Raw genomic sequence first — 21,494 nt, forward strand, 5'->3', positions numbered from 1 at the left:
CTTCCCTTTAGTAGCTTACAGTCCAGCATGGGAGACAAGAAGAATGCACAAACAAGTCTAGGATGTGATCCCTTGCTTCCAGCAAATGGGCAGCCAGGGCCAGAGGCTGAGGAATGGGAAGCCAGGGTAGGTACTGACAGAATGCTAGTATTTAACAAGAATGGCCTGTGGGGCTACCTGGAAAACAGGCCTTCAAAGCAAAAAGAGCAAAAGGGTATGATATCAGTAGTAAGGTTCAAAATGAGCAAAGGAAAACTGGAAATGAAGGAAGAAAACAGCTGTTCAAAGTGGGCTGTCATGCTCTTTCCAACTTTCCCCTCAAAGAACACTGAAGGACAAAGGAGAATAAATATCTATGAGAAGCATGGTACAAAGTCCAGGAAGAAAATAAGCAACAAAAACTTTCTTTGATGTTCTTATGCTTTATCTTAAAAAGCAAATGCAAGTTTATACTACACTCTGTTTCTGTGTTTAATTTTAAAACAAGTAGCCACCCACCCAGATGAGCAGTTTCCCCACAAACACTGAACAACTCTGGGTACCCACAGTTACACTTACACATCTGCCAGCTGAAAAAGCACAGGGCTAGTGGGAGGGAGGGCTGGGCCATGATAGAGGGGAGGGTTGGTAGTTGTCAGTCAGGTTTTGTACTATCACCAGCCGTGCTCTCTAGGAATACACTCCCTGTGTCCATGATGGAAGGGATCAAACCATAGTAATTTATGACAAATGCATAAGAGATCATATGAGAGACAAGTGTTCAAAGAGTCAAGGAGAGAAGGAGATCATCATAAACTGGGAAGTTTTTAGTCAGTTTTATGAAGATGTCAGATCTGAGGAGACCAATAAAAGGTGCTAGTACTTCCTCCTCTGGGGAGGAGAAAAGAGGGAACAGCATTGAAGGAGGACTAAGGGCAGAGAAAAACCAAGTGGGCAGCATGAATAAGCTAACTTAGCTGGAGTGAAGGCAATGAATGGTAAAAAGTCAAAAACAAAAGGACCTTGACTTTTTCCTGCAAGTGACAGGAAATCAATGAAGGTTGTTTTTTTTTTTTTTTTTTTTTTTTTTGGTTAAGAGAATGATATAACACAATTAGAACGAGCCAAATACTACAGAGGTTATCTATCTCTCTCTCTCAAATGTTCTTATATTGTGGAAAATGAAGTTTTATTTTAATAAACATAACATGGCTACTCAATCTTCTTCTGATGAGTATATGTCATCTCCATTTAAAGTGGCTAGGGCTGAAACCACACTTCAAACAATGTTCAAGAGGGGGATCCAACATGGCGGCCGGCGAGGAAGCAGCACTTTCAATATCTCCACATTAACGGAATCAGAAACACCCATTAAAACAGCTACATTCTACCTACTGAGGAACTTCGAGCAAAATTCCATTAAAAGGAGACCTGCCGGGAATTAGTAAGTTTATTAGAAGTGACAGTTTGTCCCAGACAAGTGAATCTTGGACGGCCACGCGGACGCAGAGGTCCAATCCCATGGCCACCAGCCACTTCTACAAGCGGCCAGCGGCCCAGAGCTGCGTGGCGAAAAGGGTCCCCGCCCGACCCAGCAGACAGCCCCCACCATCCCAGCTCTCCTAGCGGCCCCGCTCTCTCTCTGCGAACGGCCACCCCGCCCGCCGGGCTCTTAGCCACGCGGGCACCGCCTGCCCGGCTCTACAAGTGGCCCCTGGCGGCACGGCGCAGTGAGAAGGGTCCCTGCCTGGCCCGGCAGATGGCCCACGCCCTCCCGGCTCTGCTAACGGCTCCCCACCCCCTGCTGAGACGACGTGAAGGGAATCTAACCAAGCCTTTATGAAATAGCGAACTGGGAACTAAAACCAGAGATTATGTCAGACCAGAGACAAGCCAGTTCAACCCCTCCCTTCGGACACTCCGGCAAGGAGCCAGGGGCCTGCCATAGCAGAGAGGGGAAGTCACCAAAGTTCGGCCAAAGAGATTCCTTCCCAGCGGAATCTACTTTAGCAGGTGTGTGACTCCCACCCACATTAGATACAAACAACCGGGAAACTTCAGAATCTCTCTGTGGGCGTGACCGTAAGGGCCAAAGGACTCTCGACCCCCAACTCCCCCTACTGCCAGTGACGTGGGCTTGACTGTAGGGGCAGAGGGAAGCAGAGAAGACTCCCCACCCCCAACTCCCCCAACCGCCAACTGAGAGGGCGTGACGGTAGGGGCGGAGGGAAACAGAGGACACTCCAGACCCCCAACTCCTCCTACCGCCAGTGGAGTGGTCGTGATTGTAGGGGCTGAGGGAAGCAGAGGGGATCCTTGACCCCCAACTCCCATTACCACCAGCAGCGACACCAATGGTCTTAGCCGCCAGATTCCGAAGGTGTGCCCACCAAAGGGGTCCGGAAAAATTAAACTATTGACTCCCAGACCACAGCTCCACAGCACTGGGGCTTAGATGAATGACAGAGAGAGTGCTCAGTCGTTAGGGAAATAGAGCACTCGGTGGGGCTGAAAGTGTAACCAAATCCTTGGGGAACTGCCTCCGGTGAGCAGGACCTGGCTGGCTGGCAGGAGGAAGGGGAGGAGGGGCCGTAGAAGTGAAACGGCTCTGAACCAACAGGATTGAGAGACCCCCAGGAGCCGCCTTACAGGGATTGCTGTTGACACATTGAGGGCAAAACTCAGCCCGGAGGGCAGAGCTTTGCCTACGGGAAGAGAAGAAAATGGATCTCTAAGACCTAATTTTATTTCTTATTTCAATTTATTTTTTTCTCTCCCTTTTTCCCTCTCTCTCTTCCCTTCCAAGTTTTATTGTTCTTTCCATTCTCCTCTATGCTATCTATCTCCCTCTCCTTCTTTCTTTTCAAGAGCACCTTCCTTCCCCTTCCCCCCAACTTTCATCCCAAGCATTACGTCCTCCATTTCGTGTAACTGTCTAAATGCAAATAGGTCAATATTTCGAGGCAATAGTGCTCCTAAATACCTAGCTTCTACCAACACCCTGATCCAATCAACGGTTAGTATCCCCCTTCAGTAGAGCAATCTTCTAAAGTAGCCAAGACATACTAACCCTTATACCTGCACAGCACCTAACCTAAAGTCCTAAGAACAAAAAACAAACCACTATATGCATACAAAATCCGGAAGCCCTTTATAAATTGAATGAATCAGCTCTAAAGTACAATAAAGCCCAACATCTATAGGCATAATCTCCCACCACAAAGGAGAGACAACAGAGATAAACAAAGCCAAAACAAATGTATAGGAGAAAGCAGTTACAAAGCAGTCAAACAGAGCTGGAAAGTAACGTGAACAACATGAAAAAACAAGGGAAAAAAGGATTACAGATAATGCAGGACAACTTAAATCTACAGGAGGACCTAGAACCATCAGAAACATGGACAGGGAAAGAAATCAAGGCATACCTAACTCAGATGGAACGGAATTTTAGAGAAGACATGAGACAGCAAGTCCAAGAATTGAAAGTATATTTTGAAAACGAACTAAACAAACAAATTCAAACTGTAAAGAACGAGCTTTACCAGGAGATAGAGATCTTAAAAAAAAAACAAACTGTAATTTTAGAAATGCAAGAAACCATAAACCAGATTAAAAACACTAACGAGAATATTACAAATAGACTAGATCAAGTAGAAGTCAGAACATCAGATAATGAAGACAAAGTTTATCAACTTGAAAAGAATATAGTCAACACTGAAAAGATGCTTAAATCTCATGAGCAATCTATCCAAGAGATATGGGATCTCATCAAAAAACCAAATTTGAGAGTCATTGGGATAGAAGAAGGCACAAAGGTTCAAACCAAAGGAATGCACAACCTATTAAATGAAATAATCCTAGAAAACTTCCCAGAGATGAAAGATGGAATGGATTGCCAAATCCTGGAAGCCTACAGGACCCCAAACATCCAAAACTGTAATAGACCAACTCCAAGACATATAATTATGAAGATAGCCAACATACAGAACAAGGAGAGAATATTAAAAGCTACGAGGGAAAGGAGGCAGATTACATTCAGGGGTAAACCAATTAGGTTAATGGCTGATTTTTCATCACAGACTTTGAAAGCGAGAAGATCCTGGAACAATGTATTTCAAACGCTGAAAAATAATGGTCTCCAACCAAGAATACTGTATCCAGCAAAATTAAGCTTCAGATTTGACAATGAAATTAAAATCTTTCACGATAAACAAAAGCTAAAAGAATTTGCAGCCAGAAAACCAGCACTGCAAAGCATTTTGGGCAAAATTCTACAAGAAGAGGAATGGAAAAATAGTGCCCAAAATCAACAGCGGGAGGTATCTCAGTAAAGGGGGAGGAAAAAAACCAAAAAGTAAAAACTAGCCAAACTAAAATAAATAAATAAATAAACATGACTGGAAGTATAAATCATATTTCAATTGTAACCTTAAATGTTAATGGACTAAACTCACCAATCAAGAGACACAGGCTAGTAACCTGGATCAAAAAAACAAACCCAACAATATGCTGCCTTCAGGAAACTCATATGATAGGAAAAGACATACACAGGCTGAAGGTGAAAGGTTGGGAAAAATCATACAACTCACATGGCCCTCGGAAGCAAGCAGGAGTGGCCATACTCATATAGAATAAAATCAACTTCAAACCTAAGTTAATCAAAAGGGATAAAGAAGGACACTATATCCTGTTAAAAGGAACTATCCACCAACAAGACATAACAATTATCAATTTATATGCACCAAATAATGGTGCAGCAACGTTCATAAAACAAACTCTCCTCAAGTTCAAGAGTCAAATTGACCACAACACAATAATTATGGGTGACTTCAACACACCACTCTCACCATTAGACCAATCCTCCAGACAAAAGCTGAATAAAGAAACTATAGAACTCAGTGACACAATCAATAACCTAGACCTAACCGACATATATAGAATATATCAACCATCATCAAGTGGATACACGTTCTTCTTAGCAGCGCATGGATCTTACTCAAAGATAGATCATATATTATGCCATAGGGCAACTCTTAGTAAATATAAAGGTGTGGAGATAATACCATTCACCATATCTGATCATAATGGAATGAAACTGGAAATCAATGATAAAAGAAGGAAGGAAAAATCCAGCATCACATGGAAAATAAACAATATGTTACTGAATGATCAATGGGTTACAGAAGACATAAAGGAGGAAATCTAAAAATTCTTAGAGATAAACGACAATTCAGACACAACATACCGGAATCTATGGGACACAATGAAAGCAGTTCTAAGAGGGAAATTCATTTCCTGGAGTTCATTCCTCAAAAAAAGAAAAAACCGAGTGCACCGCGTCACTGTGCGGGAGAAAGATGAGGTAAAACGGCTGAACGCTACCTTGGTGGGAATTTCCAGTGAAATTGAGGTGCTCCAGAATCTAGAGGACAGATTTCCAGCGCGCGGGATTCTGCTGCGGGGGGCTCGGTCGCGGGTAATTTCTCCGCACGGAGGGTAGCAGTACCTGGTCGGCGGACCGCCCCGCGGATGGAGTCTGGGGCGCGCGCTAGTTAGTTAGCGGCAAGGTACCAGAGCGGGATTACAGCGAAGCGGATTCTGGAGGCTCCTGCCAGCGGCGCACTGGCCACGCTGAGTGCTGAGTTCCGGCTTTGAGACAGAGGAGAGAACCGGTCCAGTTTGATTCCCGACACCGGTCGGAACATGGAGGAGGACAGCAGCCGCCATCTTGGAGAGCTGATGCAATCATCCCGGTTTTCTACTGATCTCAGCTCATTCAACTACGGAACAGGTGATTCCAGGCTGGTATTTGCCTGCGTCTCGCAGACAGATCGCTCAGGCTTGGGACTGGAGAACCTGAGGAGAATACTCTTCGGGGCTTGCCCCTGGCAAGGCGGGCGCCGGACTTTGAGCGGCCAGATTCTAGCTCCCCGGGTTGCTTTGGCCCAGGGCGGGAGATCCTTCGGGGACTCCGGGCAGAGGCCAGTTACAAGTGGATTGTGCGCTGAGGGGCGGCGTGGCTCTAACTCCCGGAACAGTTTTGGCCTGGGGCTAGGGAGCCCGCGGGGACTGCGTCTTTGACCCTGCCCCTGGCGGAGCGTTCACTGAGCTGGGAGAGTTTGGAGCGGTCAGGCTTGGGCTCCCGGGGCTGCTTGGGCCTGAGGCTGGGGTACCTCTGTGGAGCCTGCTCCTAGCAGAGTGTGGCAGGGATCGGAGAGGCTGGGTTCTGGCTCCCGTAGCTACTTGAGCCCAGGGCCGCGGAAACCGCGGGGACCGCGAGCTGAGGCCAGCTACAAGTGAAACTTGCGCCGAGGGGCAGCGGGGCTCTGACTCCCGGAACAGTTTTGGCCCGGGGCTGGGGAGCCCGCGGGAACTGCATCTTTGCCTCTGCTCCCAGCGGAGCGTGCACTGAGCAGGGAGAGTCTGGTGCGGCCAGGCTTGGGCTCCCGGGGCTGCTTTGGCCTGGGGTTGGGGAACCCGCGGCAGTTGCTCTGTGGAGCCTGCTCCTAGCAGAACGTGGCGGGGATCGGAGAGGCCCGCTCCTGGCTCCCGAAGCTGCTCTGGCTCAGGCTTGGGGATCCTACAGGGACTGCTTCTTGGTCCGGGTCCTGCTGGGTGCTGTGGGGGCCTGGGGGGCAGAGTGGAGCTGCCACCTGCGCCCAGAGCAGGCTAAGGGACCCGCCGGTGTGGTATCACGACACCCCAACTGCAGCTGGGGCCGAGGAGAGTAGACGCCCACGCCTGGAACAGGACCAGCGACCCAACGGCAGGGTAGCCAAGTCACCCCACTTGGAGTGGAGGCAGTGAAGAGCCGCCGTCTGATCCTACAAGGTAGGCAGACCTGCGTCCCACTGGCAGGACAGGCTCGGCAGCCGGCCAGTGTGGTGGACAAGTAGCATCGAGGCAGTCACGTCACACTGGTTGGAGTGGGGGTTGAACAGAGCCGCCGCCAGTGTCCGGAAAAGGCCCAGCGACCCATTGGAGAGGCAGTTAGGTACCCCCACTGGGAGTGGGGGCTGAGCAGAACTGCTGCCCAAGCCCGCAAGGTAGGCAGATCTGAGACCCACCGGCAGAACAGGCTTAGAGGCCGACCAGCGTGGTAGACACGTCACACCAATTGGAGTAGGGGTGGAGCAGAGCTGCCGCCCACATCCGGATCAGGACCAACGATCCGAGGACGTGGTAGGTACGTCACCACAATTGGAGTGGGGGCAGAGTAGAGCAGCCACCCGCGCCCGCAGGGTGGGCAGACCTACGACCAACCAGCGTGGTAGATAGATCACCCTAATTAGAGGAGGAGCACAGCCACTACCCACCCTACAAGAGAGATATCCCAACTATACAAGAGCAATATAAATAAATAGGGGGAAAATTTCAAAAACACAACAGTTTCACCAAGCAGGTAGAAACGCAAGCAATATGAAAAGACAAGGAAAGAAAGGACCACAAGCAATGCAGGTCAACCCAACTCTAGAATAGGTAATAGCTGCAACAGATGGAATGTCAGATAAAGAGTTCACGATATACATGCTCCAGATGATCTGGAGTCTCAAGGAAGACATGAGACAGCAAAATCAGACAATGAAAGATCACATTGACAAGGAACTACAGAAACAAATCCAGGAAGTAAAAGATCAATTTCACAGGGATTTAGAAGTAATAAAAAACAAACAAATAGAAATCCTACAAATGCAGGAAGCAATAAACCAACTTAAAACCTCAATTGACAATACTACCAGCAGAATAGATCACTTAGAAGACAGAACATCAGACAATGAAGACAAAGTATTTCAACTTGAAAAGAACATAGACAGCTCAGCAAGACTGCTAAGAAACCATGAACAGAACATTCAAGAATTATGGGATAACATTAAAAGACCAAACTTAAGAGTCATTGGGATACAGGAAGGCACAGAGCTCCAAACCAAAGGAATAAACAATCTATTCAATGAAATAATACGAGAAAACTTCCTAGACTTGAAGAATGAAACAGAATCCCATATCCTAGAAGCCTACAGGACGCCGAAAGTGCAAAATCATAAGAGATCCACACCTAGACACATTATAATGAAGATGCCCAACATACAGAATAAGGAGAGAATTTTAAAAGATCCTGGAATAACATTTTTCAAACACTGAAAGAAAATGGGTTCCAACCAAGAATCGTGTATCCGGTGAAATTAAGCTTCAGGATGGAAGATGAAATTAAAACCTTTCACGATAAACAAAAGTTAAAAGAATTCGCAGCTAGAAAACCATCTCTTCAAAAAATCCTTGGCAAAACATTACAGGAAGAGGAAACTGAAAATAACATTGAAAACCATCAGTGGGAGGTAGGACAGTAAAGGGGGGAAAGTAATCAAAGAGGAAAACTAATCAGGTTTAGTAACATAAATAAACAAATATGACTGGAGGAACAAACCAAATCTCAATAATAACCTTAAATGTTAATGGCTTAAACTCACCAATTAAGAGACACAGGCTAGTAGAATGGATCACAAAACAAGATCCAACAATATGTTGCCTACAGGAGACGCATTTGATAGGAAAAGATATACATAGACTGAAGGTGAAAGGCTGGGAAAAATCATTCCACTCATATGGACTGCGGAAACAAGCAGGAGTGTCCATACTCATATCAAACAAAATAGATTTCAAGCCAAAGTTAATCAAAAAGGACAAAGAGGGACACTGCATACTGCTCAAGGGAACCATACACCAACAAGACATAACAATCATAAATATATATGCCCCAAACAATGGTGCAGCTACGTTCATCAAGCAAACTCTTCTCAAGTACAAGAGTCTAATAGACCACCATACAATAATCATGGGAGACTTCAACACACCTCTCTCACCACTGGACAGATCTTCCAAACAAAAGTTAAATAAGGAAACTATAGAACTCAACAACACAATTAACAACCTAGACTTAATTGACATATATAGAATATACCACCCAACATCAAGTAGTTACACTTTTTTTCTCAGCAGCACATGGATCCTTCACAAAAATAGATCATATATTATGTCACAGGGCAACTCTTAGACAATATAAAGGAGTAGAAATAATACCATGCATCTTATCTGATCATAATGAAATGAAACTGAAAATCAACGATAAAAGAAGGAAGGAAAAATCATGCATCACTTGGAGAATGAACAATAGGTTACTGAATGATCAATGGGTTATAGAAGACATTAAGGAGGAAATTAAAAACTTCTTAGAGTTAAATGAAATCACAGACACAACATATCGGAATCTATGGGACACATTGAAAGCAGTTTTAAGAGGAAAATTCATTGCTTGGAGCGCATTCCATAAAAAAAGAAAAAACCAACAAATAAACGATCTCATATCATCTCAAAATCCTAGAAAAAGAAGAGCAAAACAACAGCAAAGAAGTAGAAGGCAAGAAATAATTAAAATCAGAGCTGAAATTAATGAAATCGAAACAAAAGAAACAATTGAAAAAATTGTCAAAACCAAAAGTTGGTTCTTTGAAAAAATAAATAAAATCGACAGACCCTTAGCCATGCTAACGAAGAGAAGAAGAGAGATTACCCAAATTACTAGCATACGGGATGAAACAGGCAATATCACAACAGACACTTCAGAAATACAGAAGATAATCAGAAATTACTTTGAATCCTTATACTCCAATAAAATAGAAGATAGTGAAGGCATCGATAAATTTCTTAAGTCATATGATCTGCCCAGATTGAGTCAGGAAGATATAGACAGCCTAAACAGACCAATAACAATAGAGGAAATAGAAGAAATCATCAAAAGACTACCAACTAAGAAAAGCCCAGGACCGGACGGGTATACAGCAGAGTTTTACAAAACCTTTAAAGAGGAACTAACACCAATACTTTTCAAGCTATTTCAGGAAATAGAAAAAGAGGGAGAACTTCCAAAGACATTCTACTAGGCCAACATCACCCTGATACCTAAACCAGACAGAGACACTTCAAAGAAAGAAAACTACAGACCAATATTTCTAATGAACATAGATGCAAAAATCCTCAATAAAATTCTGGCGAATCGGATTCAAAATCATATCAAAAAAATTATACACCATGATCAAATAGGATTCATCCCTGGGATGCAAGGCTGGTTCAATATATGGAAATCAATAAATGTTATTCACCACATCAATAGGCTTAAAAATAAGAACCATATGATCATCTCGATAGATGCAGAAAAAGCATTCGACAAAGTACAGCATCCCTTTATGTTCAAAACTCTAGAAAAATTAGGGATAACAGGATCATACCTCAACATTGTAAAAGCAATCTATGATAAGCCACAGGCAAGCATCATTCTGAATGGAGAAAAATTGAAGGCATTCCCTCTAAGATCTGGTACAAGACAGGGATGCCCTCTCTCACCACTTCTGTTCAACATAGTCCTCGAAACACTGGCCAGAGCAATTAGAGAGACGAAAGAAATTAAAGGCATAAAAATAGGAAAAGAAGAACTTAAATTATCACTATTTGCAGACGATATGATTCTATACCTAACAGACCCAAAAGGGTCTACAAAGAAACTATTAGAGTTAATAAATGAATTCAGCAAAGTGGCAGGATATAAAATCAACACGCATAAATCAAATGCATTCCTGTATATCAGCGACAAATCCTCTGAAACGGAAATGAGGACAACTACTCCATTCACAATATCCCCCCCAAAAATAAAATACTTGGGAATCAACCTAACAAAAGAGGTGAAAGACCTATACAATGAAAACTACAGAACCCTAAAGAGAGAAATAGAAGAAGACCTCAGAAGATGGAAAAATATACCCTGTTCATGGATAGGCAGAACTAACATCATCAAAATGGCGATATTACCAAAAGTTCTCTATAAGTTCAATGCTATCCCAATCAAAATCCCAACAGCATTTCTTGTAGAAATAGATAAAACAATCAGGAAATTCATATGGAATAATAAAAGACCCAGAATAGCAAAAACAATGCTAAGCAGGAAGTGTGAATCAGGCGGTATAGCGATACCAGACTTCAAACTATACTACAGAGCAATAGTAACAAAAACAGCATGGTACTGGTACCAAAACAGGCGAGTGGACCAATGGTACAGAATAGAAGACACAGTAACCAATCCACAAAACTACAACTATCTTATATTTGATAAAGGGGCTAAAAGCATGCAATGGAGGAAGGATCGCATCTTCAACAAATGGTGCTGGGAAAACTGGAAATCCATTTGCATCAAAATGAAACTGAATCCCTTTCTCTCGCCATGCACAAAAGTTAACTCAAAATGGATCAAGGAGCTCGATATTAAATCAGAGACACGGCGTCTGATAGAAGAAAAAGTCGGCTATGATCTACATACTGTGGGGTCGGGCTCCAAATTCCTCAATAGGACACCCATAGCGCAAGAGTTAACAACTAGAATCAACAAATGGGACTTACTCAAACTAAAAAGTTTTCTCTCAACAAAAGAAACAATAAGAGAGATAAACAGGGAGCCTACATCCTGGGAACAAATCTTTACTCCACACACTTCAGATAGAGCCCTAATATCCAGAGTATACAAAGAACTCAAAAAATTAGATAATAAGATAACAAATAACCCAATCAACAAATGGGCCAAGGACCTGAACAGATACTTCTCAGAGGAGGACATACCATCAATTAACAAGTACATGAAAAAATGCTCAACATCGCTAGCAGTCAGAGAAATGCAAATCAAAACCACCCTAAGATACCATCTCACTCCAGTAAGATTGGCAGCCATTAAGAAGTCCAACAACAACAAGTGCTGGCGAGGATGCGGGGAAATGGGTACACTTGTTCATTGTTGGTGGGACTGCAAATTGGTGCAGCCAATTTGGAAAGCAGTATGGAGATTTCTTGGAAAGCTGGGAATGGAACCACCATTTGACCCAGCTATTCCCCTTCTCGGTCTATTCCCTAAAGACCTAACAAGAGCATGCTACAGGGACACTGCTACATCGATGTTCATAGCAGCACAATTCACGATAGTAAGATTGTGGAACCAACCTAGAAGCCTTTCAATAGATGAATGGATTAAAAAAATGTGGCATTTATACACAATGGAGTATTACTCTGCAATAAGAAATGACAAAATCATAGAATTTGGAGGGAAATGGATGGCATTAGAGCAGATTATGCTAAGCGAAGCTAGCCAATCCTTAAAAAACAAATGCCAAATGTCTTCTTTGATATAAGGGGAGTAACCAAGGACAGGGTAGAGACGAAGAGCTTGAGAAGAAGATTAACATTAAACAGGGATGATTGGCGGGAGGGAAAGGGAGAGAGAAGGGAAATTGCATGGAATTGGAAGGTGAGCCTCAGGGTTATACACAATTACATATAAGAGGAAAGGAGGGGTAGGAGAAAAATTATATAAGTGGAAGAAACGATTTATAGTAGAGGGGGTGGAGAGAGAGAAGGGGAGGGGAGGGGAGGGGGGATAGTGGAGAATGGGATAGACAGCAGAATACATCAGTCACTAGAAAGGCAATTTGTAAATCAATGGAAATGTAACTGATGTGACACAGCAATCTGTATACGGGGTAAAAATGGGAGTTCATAACCCACTTGAATCAATCTGTGAAATATGGTATATTAAGAACTATGTAATGTTTTGAACAACCAACAATAAAATAAAAATAAAAATAAATAAATAAAAAGCCAACAAATAAACGAACTCACACTACATCTCAAAACCCTAGAAAAGGAAGAGCAAAACAACAGCAAATATAGCAGAAGACAAGAAATAATTAAAATCAGAGCAGAAATCAACGAAATCGAAACAAAAAAAAACCATTGAAAAAATTGATAAAACTAAAAGTTGGTTCTTTGAAAGAATAAATAAGATCGACAGACCCTTAGCCATGCTAACGAAGAGAAGAAGAGAGAAAACTCAAATTACTAACATACGGGATGAAAAAGGCAATATCACAACAGACACTACAGAAATACAGAAGATAATTAGAAAGTATTTTGAAACCCTATATTCTAATAAAATAGAAGACAGTGAAGACATCGATAAATTTCTTAAGTCATATGAGCTGCCCAGATTGAGTCAGGAAGACACACACAATTTAAACAGACCAATAAGAAAGGAAGAAATAGAAGAAGCCATCAAAAGACTACCAACCAAGAAAAGCCCTGGACCGGATGGGTATACAGCGGAGTTTTACAAAACCTTTAAAGAAGAATTAATACCAATACTTTTCAAGCTATTTCAAGAAATAGAAAAAGAAGGAGCTCTTCCAAATTCATTCTATAAGGCCAACATCACCCTGATCCCAAAACCAGACAAAGACACTTCAAAGAAAGAAAACTACAGACCAATATCTCTAATGAACATAGATGCAAAAATCCTCAATAAAATCCTGGCAAATCGAATACAAAAGCATATCAAAAAATTGTGCACCATGATCAAGTAGGATTCATCCCTGGGATGCAAGGTTGGTTCAATATACAGAAATCAATAAATATTATTCACCACATCAATAGACTTAAAGATAAGAACCATACGATCGTTTCGATAGATGTAGAAAAAGCATTCGACAAAGTACAGCATCCCTTTATGTTCAAAACACTAGAAAAACTGGGGATAACAGGAACTTACCTCAACATTGTAAAAGCTATATATGCTAAGCCTCAGGCTAGCATCATTCTAAATGGAGAAAATCTGAAGGCATTCCCGCTAAAATCTGGAACAAGACAGGGATGCCCTCTATCACCACTTCTATTTAATTTAGTCCTTGAAAAACTAGCCAGAGCAATTAGACAGACAAAAGAAATTAAAGGCATAAAAATAGGAAAAGAAGAGCTTAAAATATCACTATTTGCAGGACGATATGATCTTATACCTAGAAGACCCAAAAGGGTCTACAAAGAAACTACTAGAACTAATAAATGAATTCAGCAAAGTGGCAGGATATAAAATCAGCACGCATAAATCAAAGGCATTCCTGTATATCAGCAAGAAAACTTCTGAAATGGAAATGAGGAAAACCACCCCATTCACATTATCCTCCAAAAAAATAAAATACTTGGGAATCAACCTAACAAAAGAGGTGAAAGATTTATACAATGAAAACTACAGAACCCTAAAGAGAGAGATAGAAGAAGATCTTAGAAGATGGAAAAATGTACCCTGTTCATGGATAGGCAGAACCAACATCATCAAAATGGCGATATTACCCAAAGTTCTCTACAGGTTCAACGCAATGCCAATCAAAATCCCAACGGCATTTCTTGTAGAAATAGATAAAGCTATCATGAAATTCATATGGAAAAACAAAAGACCCAGAATAGGAAAAGCAATTCTAAGCAGGAAGTGTGAATCAAGTGGTATAGCGATACCAGATTTCAAACTATATTACAGAGCAATAGTAACAAAAACAGCATGGTACTGGTACCAAAATAGGCAGGTGGACCAATGGTACAGAAGAGAGGACACAGAGACCAATCCACAAAATTACAACTTTCTTATATTTGATAAAGGCGCTAAAAGCATACAATGGAGAAAGGATAGCATCTTCAACAAATGGTGCTGGGAAAACTGGAAATCCATATGCAACAAAATGAAGCTGAACCCCTTTCTCTCGCCATGCACAAAAGTTAATTCAAAATGGATCAAGGAGCTAGATATCAAATCAGAGACTCTGCACCTGATAGAAGAAAAAGTTGGCTCTGATCTACAAATTGTGGGGTCGGGCTCCAAATTCCTTAATAGGACGCCCATAGCCCAAGAGTTATATACAAGAATAAACAAATGGGACTTACTTAAACTAAAAGTTTTTTCTCAGCAAGAGAAACAATGAGAGAGGTAAACAGGGAACCTACATCCTGGGAACAAATTTTTACTCCTCACACTTCAGATAGAGCCCTAATATCCAGAATACACAAAGAACTCAAAAAATTAAACAATAAGATAACAAACAACCCTATCAACAAATGGGCCAAGGACCTGAACAGACACTTCTCAGAGGAGGACATACAATCAATCAATAAGTATATGAAAAAATGCTCACCATCTCTAGCAGTCAGAGAAATGCAAATCAAAACCACCCTAAGATACCATCTCACTCCAGTAAGATTGGCAGCCATTATGAAGTCAAGTAACAATAAGTGCTGGCGAGGATGTGGGGAAAAGGGTACACTTGTACATTGCTGGTGGGACTGCAAATTGGTGCGGTCAATATGGAAAGCAGTATGCAGATTCCTAGGAAAGCTGGGAATGGAACCACCATTTGATCCAGCTATCGCCCTTCTCGGTCTATTCCCTGAGGACCTTAAAAGAGCATACTATAGGGATACTGCCACATCAATGATCATGGCAGCACAATTCACAATAGCTAGACTTTGGAATCAACCTAGATGCCCTTCAATAGATGAATGAATTAAAAAACTGTGGCATTTATACACAATGGAGTATTACGCAGCACTAAAAAAACGACAAAATAATGGATTTTGCAGGGAAATGGATGGCATTAGAGCAGATAATGCTAAGTGAAGCTAGCCAATCCTTAAAAAACAAATGCCAAATGTCTTCTGATATAAAGAGAGCAACTAAGATCAGAACAGGGAAGAAGAGCATGAGGAAAAGATTAACATTAAATAGAGACGAATGGGGTGGGAGAAAGGGAGAGAGAAGGGAAACTGTATGGAAATGTAAGGAGACCCTCATTGTTTCACAAAATTACATATAAGAGTTTGTGAGGGGAAAGGGGAAAAAAAACAAGGGAGAGAATTAAACAACAGCAGATGGGGTAGAGAGGGAAAATGAGAGGGAAGGGGAGGGGGGATAGTAGGGGATAGGAAAGGTAGCAGAATACAACAGTCATTAATATGGTATTATGTAAAAATGTGGATGTGTAACCGATGTGATTCTGCAACTTGTATTTGGGGTAAAAAATGGGAGTTCATAACCCACTTGAATCAAATGTATGGAAGATGATTTGTCATGAGCTTTGTAATGTTTTGAACAACCAATAAAAAAAAGCAATGTTAAGAATAATCAAATCAGTTAAGTCCCAAACACATGGAAGAGGTCTTATAAATGAACAACAAGGAATACTAATAATAGAAAATTGGGAAAGGGGCATAAATATATAATTTTTATAAGAGAAATAATTTATCAATAAATAACTTTTATCCTTTATGTCTCTAATTATTAATGTAATGAAAATTAATAAATTCTTTTTCCTTTTATTTGATAAACACTATGGATTTATAAGGTCCATTTTGGTGAAAGTACAGGGTTATAGTCATCCTCATATGCTGTGGATAGGAATATAATCTGGGCAAAACCTTTTGGAGTAGAATTATAGGAATTTATCCTACAGAAATATTCTAACAAGTACCCATGGCATATGTACAAAGATATTCACTGCAGCAGCATCTTACTAGGGAAACTTGGAAACATCTCCAGCATTTGCCAATAGAGCATTAGATAAATGGATTATGGTACACTAGTAGAATGAAATTATAGTACATCATTATATATCTATAAAGAGTGAAACAGATTCTTGTATAGTAATTTGAAAGTATGTGAAGGCTGATATCATGGTTATCTTTTTTTTTCATGGTTATCTTATTCACTATTGTACACCTGGGTCCAAGTGTGCCTGGCTTAAATTTGACATTCAATGTGAGTGAAATAAATGGAAATTCAGTTAAGTGGGAAAAAAAGTTGCAACACATTATAAAGTTTAACTCCATTTTCTCTTTTTGTAATACATATTACACACATATTTTATAACCAATGTTATTAACACTGAGAGTGCGATTAAGATGGAGTCTTATACTTTTTAGCTTATATCTTATTTTTAACTTCACAAATCTTAACTTTGAATATGGTTTTGAAATGAATATGTATTACTTTTTTTTGAATCTATGTATAAAACAACAGGTACTGACAATTCTGACAGCTTTGGACATAAAACCATCTTGATGAAGTTGGGCAGGTATGACCAACAGGTAGCTAGAGAGAATAGCAAAGAAATGTATGAAAGGAGGATGCTGAGATGTTGCATATTCTGCAACCACTGGAATACATGCCTAGGATCTTCTCTTGAAAGTCATTATATATGTTTTTAAAAAATAATTTGGATGCCCAAATGCAGTGGTGCATGCCTGTAATCCCAGCTCCTTGGCAGGCTAAGGGAGGAAGACTGCAAGTTTGAGGTGAGTCTCAGCAACTTAAACAGACTCTGTATCATAATAAAAAATAAATAAAAAGAGTGTGGTTGTAACCCAGCAGTAGAACACCCTTGGGTTCATTCCCCAGTACCAAACACACAAAATAATTTGGATATATTTGGGGGGAAGGGCTAAAGCTACCTATAGAGCACTTACTACATCCAAGACTCTCTGGCAAGCACTCTGCCTATATTTAATCCTGAGAACACATAAGAGTACCCAACACTGATGCATACATTTTACCAAGGAGGAAACAAGACTGTGCATTAGAGATCTGAACTGGATACATCAGGCTCTTAGGTCTATGTGCTTCATCACTCTATCAACCTGCTCAAGTAACTAGCTGAAAGTTGGCAGTCTCTCCATTCATGAGACAAACAAATTTTGGTGAGTCCAGGGAACTGCCATGGCATGAAATGGGTGTTTTTTGAATTATCTGGCACCTTAATCACCTAATTAATTAAGTACCATGGAGGCAGTGATAAACTCATTGGACCAACTCATGTTTATGAATTCTGACTCAGTTTCACTGCTGCAAACTAACAAGAACAAAGCTCAGAAATTTCCTTTTAAATTAGAAACTTGATTCATGTAAATCCTGTTGGTTCTACAAAATCCAAAAATCAAAACTTGTGAAAAGTGGAATATGAATTTATTTGTGCTCATGACTCTGAAACATAAGCAAATCCTTCAAGGGCTGGTGATATTCATAGGAAAAATATAACAAGATTATAGGTTAAGAGCTTCTTCTGAATTCTTATAGTAATATAGTCAAACTTTCTCCTTCAGTAAGAGATAAAATATTCATAATTTACTGTTTACCTTTTCAATATAATTTGAAATGCTGACCTTCTGATCTATTGTACAGAAAACTCCTAACATAGTCCTAAAAGAGAAGTGCAAATCTCTCCTCCTTCCAGAGATGCTAATTTTCATATCTACATCATGGACCAGTTATATATATGAACTGATTAAATATTGGCTGTATCACATTTCTTCAGTCATTTAATTTTTAAAAAATATTATAAGTTAAATAAATATGCATGCTATTGCAAAGGTTCATCGCCAATGTAAATAGTATTAATCATGATAAATAATGAGTCATATTTGCTAAGACCCTTTTCTTCCAAAGATCGAAAGGAACTTGGATAAATTTGGACTCAGAGGTACCTGGAGAGTGGCATTCTTGCCTGAGAGAGACTAGTGGGAGATTCCAAGGACTAAGGCAACAGTAGCTTAAAATCAGTGGCTTTGCAAATTTTTCTGACTATGAGTCATAACATAGATGACTTAGAATACACATAAATAAATAGATGCCATACATACAACTATAACAAGTTTCATGAATTTACCCTTTATGGTGGGAAGGGTACCTAGGGGTGCTTAGCCACTAAGCTACATCCCTAGCCCTTTTTATTTTTATTTTGAGATAGGACCTCACTAAGTTGCTAAGGTCTGGAACTGTGATCTTCCTGCCTCAGCCTCCTGAGTTGCTGGGATTAAAGGCTTAAGCCACAGTGCCCAGCCATGCATTTATCCTTCGTGTATACAGTGCTTTCTATTGCATTTCTTTATTGTTATTATTATTGCTGCTGTTGTTGCAGTGTCAGTGACAATCTACTAAACTAGTATCAAGACACACTTATATATCACAACCACTGGTGTGAAAAACAATGCCTTCAATGTCCTAGGTTTTGTTTTGTTTTGCTTTGCTTTTTTTGTGATACTGAGGACTGAACCCAGGAGCACACTACCACTAAACTGTGTCCCCCGCACTTTATTTTTCTTTTCTATCTCTCTCTCTCTCTCTCTCTCTCTCTCTCTCTCTCTCTCTCTTTCTGTCTCTCTCTCTCTCTCTCTCTCTCTCTCTTTTAATTTTGAGACAGGGTCTCACTAAGTTAACCTGGCTGGCCTCAAACTGACAAGCCTCCTGCTTTAGCCTCCTGAGTCATTAGGATTACAGATATATACCACCATACCTCGAAGTCCAAGATTTTTAGGACACTGAACTAGGTATCTTCTTGCCCTCCACATTCTTTCTGGATCTACTGATGCTGTCTCCTGGCTTGAGTGACCATCTGTATGCAACGACTCTGCCCAGACACACTCAATTATCTATTGGAAGACCTCACCCAAATATCTCAAAATTAATCCTAAACTCATATCTGAAAATGTATTTTGATGCAACCATACCATCCCCAACCCTTAGTAAATGGTACCAACTCAGCTGTCCAAAACAGAAAGTTGGAAGTTATCCCTTCCTCTTATAGTCAATCATTCAGTCCTGTTTCTTATAACTTTTAAATTACTTTAGAATCTCCCCACTTCTTTCTACCACCACCCTGTTCCCATTATCACTTGATATGGGGCTGCTACCAAAAACCTTCAGGATCACTCCACTGCAACTGATTCTACCTGAAGCTAGAGTGATCTTTCAAAAATGCAAATCTAATTACATCATGTAATTATGGAATGCCAATAGGACAGAGCCCCAACTCCCTAACATGGCTCAGTGGTCTCCTTGCCCAATTCTCCAGGTTTAGCACCTGCAAATCTCCCCCTTATTCTATAGTAGTAGTTTTCAGGTCTGACTGCACATTAGAATCACCTAAGCAACTTTAAAAAAAGAAATACCAGTGCCCAGGCCTCCCTTCAGAACAATTCAATCAGAATCTAATTAGTGACTGTCATGTATAGCCAGAGGGCCTTCTGCTTTAGATATAATAAAGGTCTTCCAGTTGTTCAGGACAGCCCTTACATCCTGGCCTCCAAAGATGCTGCCCCTATACTCTGTCTTCAGGTCTCAGCCTAAATGTCATTTTCTCAAAAGTCCATATCCAGTGAGGTCCCTCTGTTCTATGTTTCCGCAGAATCCTTATTTTCCTTTATCACAACCTAATGGGTTTTAAAATCTCCTAGCCTGGCACTAGGGGCTGTTCAATAGATATGTGCAAACTGAATACAAAAGTAAATCAATTCTAGTAACAGACTTGATACCACTGAGGAAAGCTGGAAACAACAACAATACTGATTTATAAGAAGTAAACCCAAATCTGAAGCATCTTTGGAAGAAATTCTCCTTTCCTCCATGGAGAGTACAAGGTGATGGCAAGCAGAAGCCACTATTTATTTGTTTCATCTTAGGAAAGCATTTCCCATCTATATCTTCTTTCCAGTTCATCAAAGATGATAGGTGGGAAACAGTTGACAAGAGAGGAGTCTAAGCTTCTTGTCCAAAATGACCATAGTAAACCTGGGGAACCTGGGCCAGATGGGGTCACACATCTCCACCAACACCAGGCCTTGCTTCCAGAGTTCAAAAAGGAACATTGAACTTGTGGAAAAATGCTAAAGCTAACAGTCCTGCAGCAGGAACTCCCTAGCTATATTTTATGCAATGCATATTAAGGTACCCATTAAAGTCTTGCTAGTAATCGAAAAAATTATATATGTGCAATGAGAATGAGTTAATGTTAACAGAAGAACCTAAACTTCTACGTCTCCTGACTTTTTGCTTTTAAGTTGCACCTTAACCTTGTGTTTTGATGGAGTTCTTTACATTTTATATGTAGGTGTAAAGTCATATTTGAGATATAATTCCATTAACCATACAAGCAACTTCATAGTCTGTTATGTTGCATCAAATTTTTTTCTGTAAAAATAAATTGTTAAGGATATTATTCCTGGAACAGAATAAATTCTTGGAATTACTGAGTAACTTATGTACCGTACTACTGTTCCAAGAACACATTACTTATTTTATCATGACAAAGTAAAGTTATTAATCTTCTGGCTTCCATTTCAACAATGAGAAATGTTGTAAGATGCACAGACACCTGCATTACATTTCAGTTCAACTTTATATCATCCATAAACATCTCTGTTTTGGACACCTCATCCAAACAAATGCTCACAGAATACTCTATGTAGCATTCGATTTTATGAAACTATAAAAGTTCCTTGCTCTTAATTACAGAGACAAATGTCTCATCACACATTTGGTTAGCAGATAGCATAATTAGTTTTCTCCATTAACCTTTCAGATATAAAATTTGATTTCCAAGTAAAAAACATTGTAAAACCCTTGGAACTCAAATCACACAGTATATTTGTACATGTTTGAAAAATGTAATACTAAGAGAATGATTTTATAGATTCTTATTTACAAGGGTACTGTGTGTCTAGAATACTGAAAGAAAATCCGTCTAAACTTTATAATGATTTTAAAATATATTATAAAATATACATGTAATAAGCTGCCCTTTGTATAGAAAGGAGGCACAGCAACATGACCATCAATG

The 21,494-nt window shown here is 40.5% G+C and overlaps 1 protein-coding gene across 9 annotated transcripts in view; it reads right to left on the minus strand.

The window, feature by feature from the left end:
- Positions 1–21,494, minus strand: part of BEND7 (BEN domain containing 7) — a 123,368-nt gene that overhangs the window by 88,732 nt on the left and 13,142 nt on the right. For 5 of the 9 annotated variants that reach the window (XM_081297114.1, XM_081297116.1, XM_081297113.1 and 2 more), the window contains exon 3: positions 16,874–16,975. The exons of the other annotated variants lie outside the window; for them this stretch is intronic. In XM_081297114.1, coding sequence (XP_081153240.1) covers positions 16,874–16,975 — 102 coding nt within the window. The remainder of the gene's footprint in view (positions 1–16,873; positions 16,976–21,494) is intronic. 9 annotated transcript variants of the gene reach the window in all.

This window comes from Spermophilus citellus (genome assembly GCF_964194105.1).
Source record: "Spermophilus citellus genome assembly, chromosome: 6".
Taxonomy (NCBI): domain Eukaryota; kingdom Metazoa; phylum Chordata; class Mammalia; order Rodentia; family Sciuridae; genus Spermophilus; species Spermophilus citellus.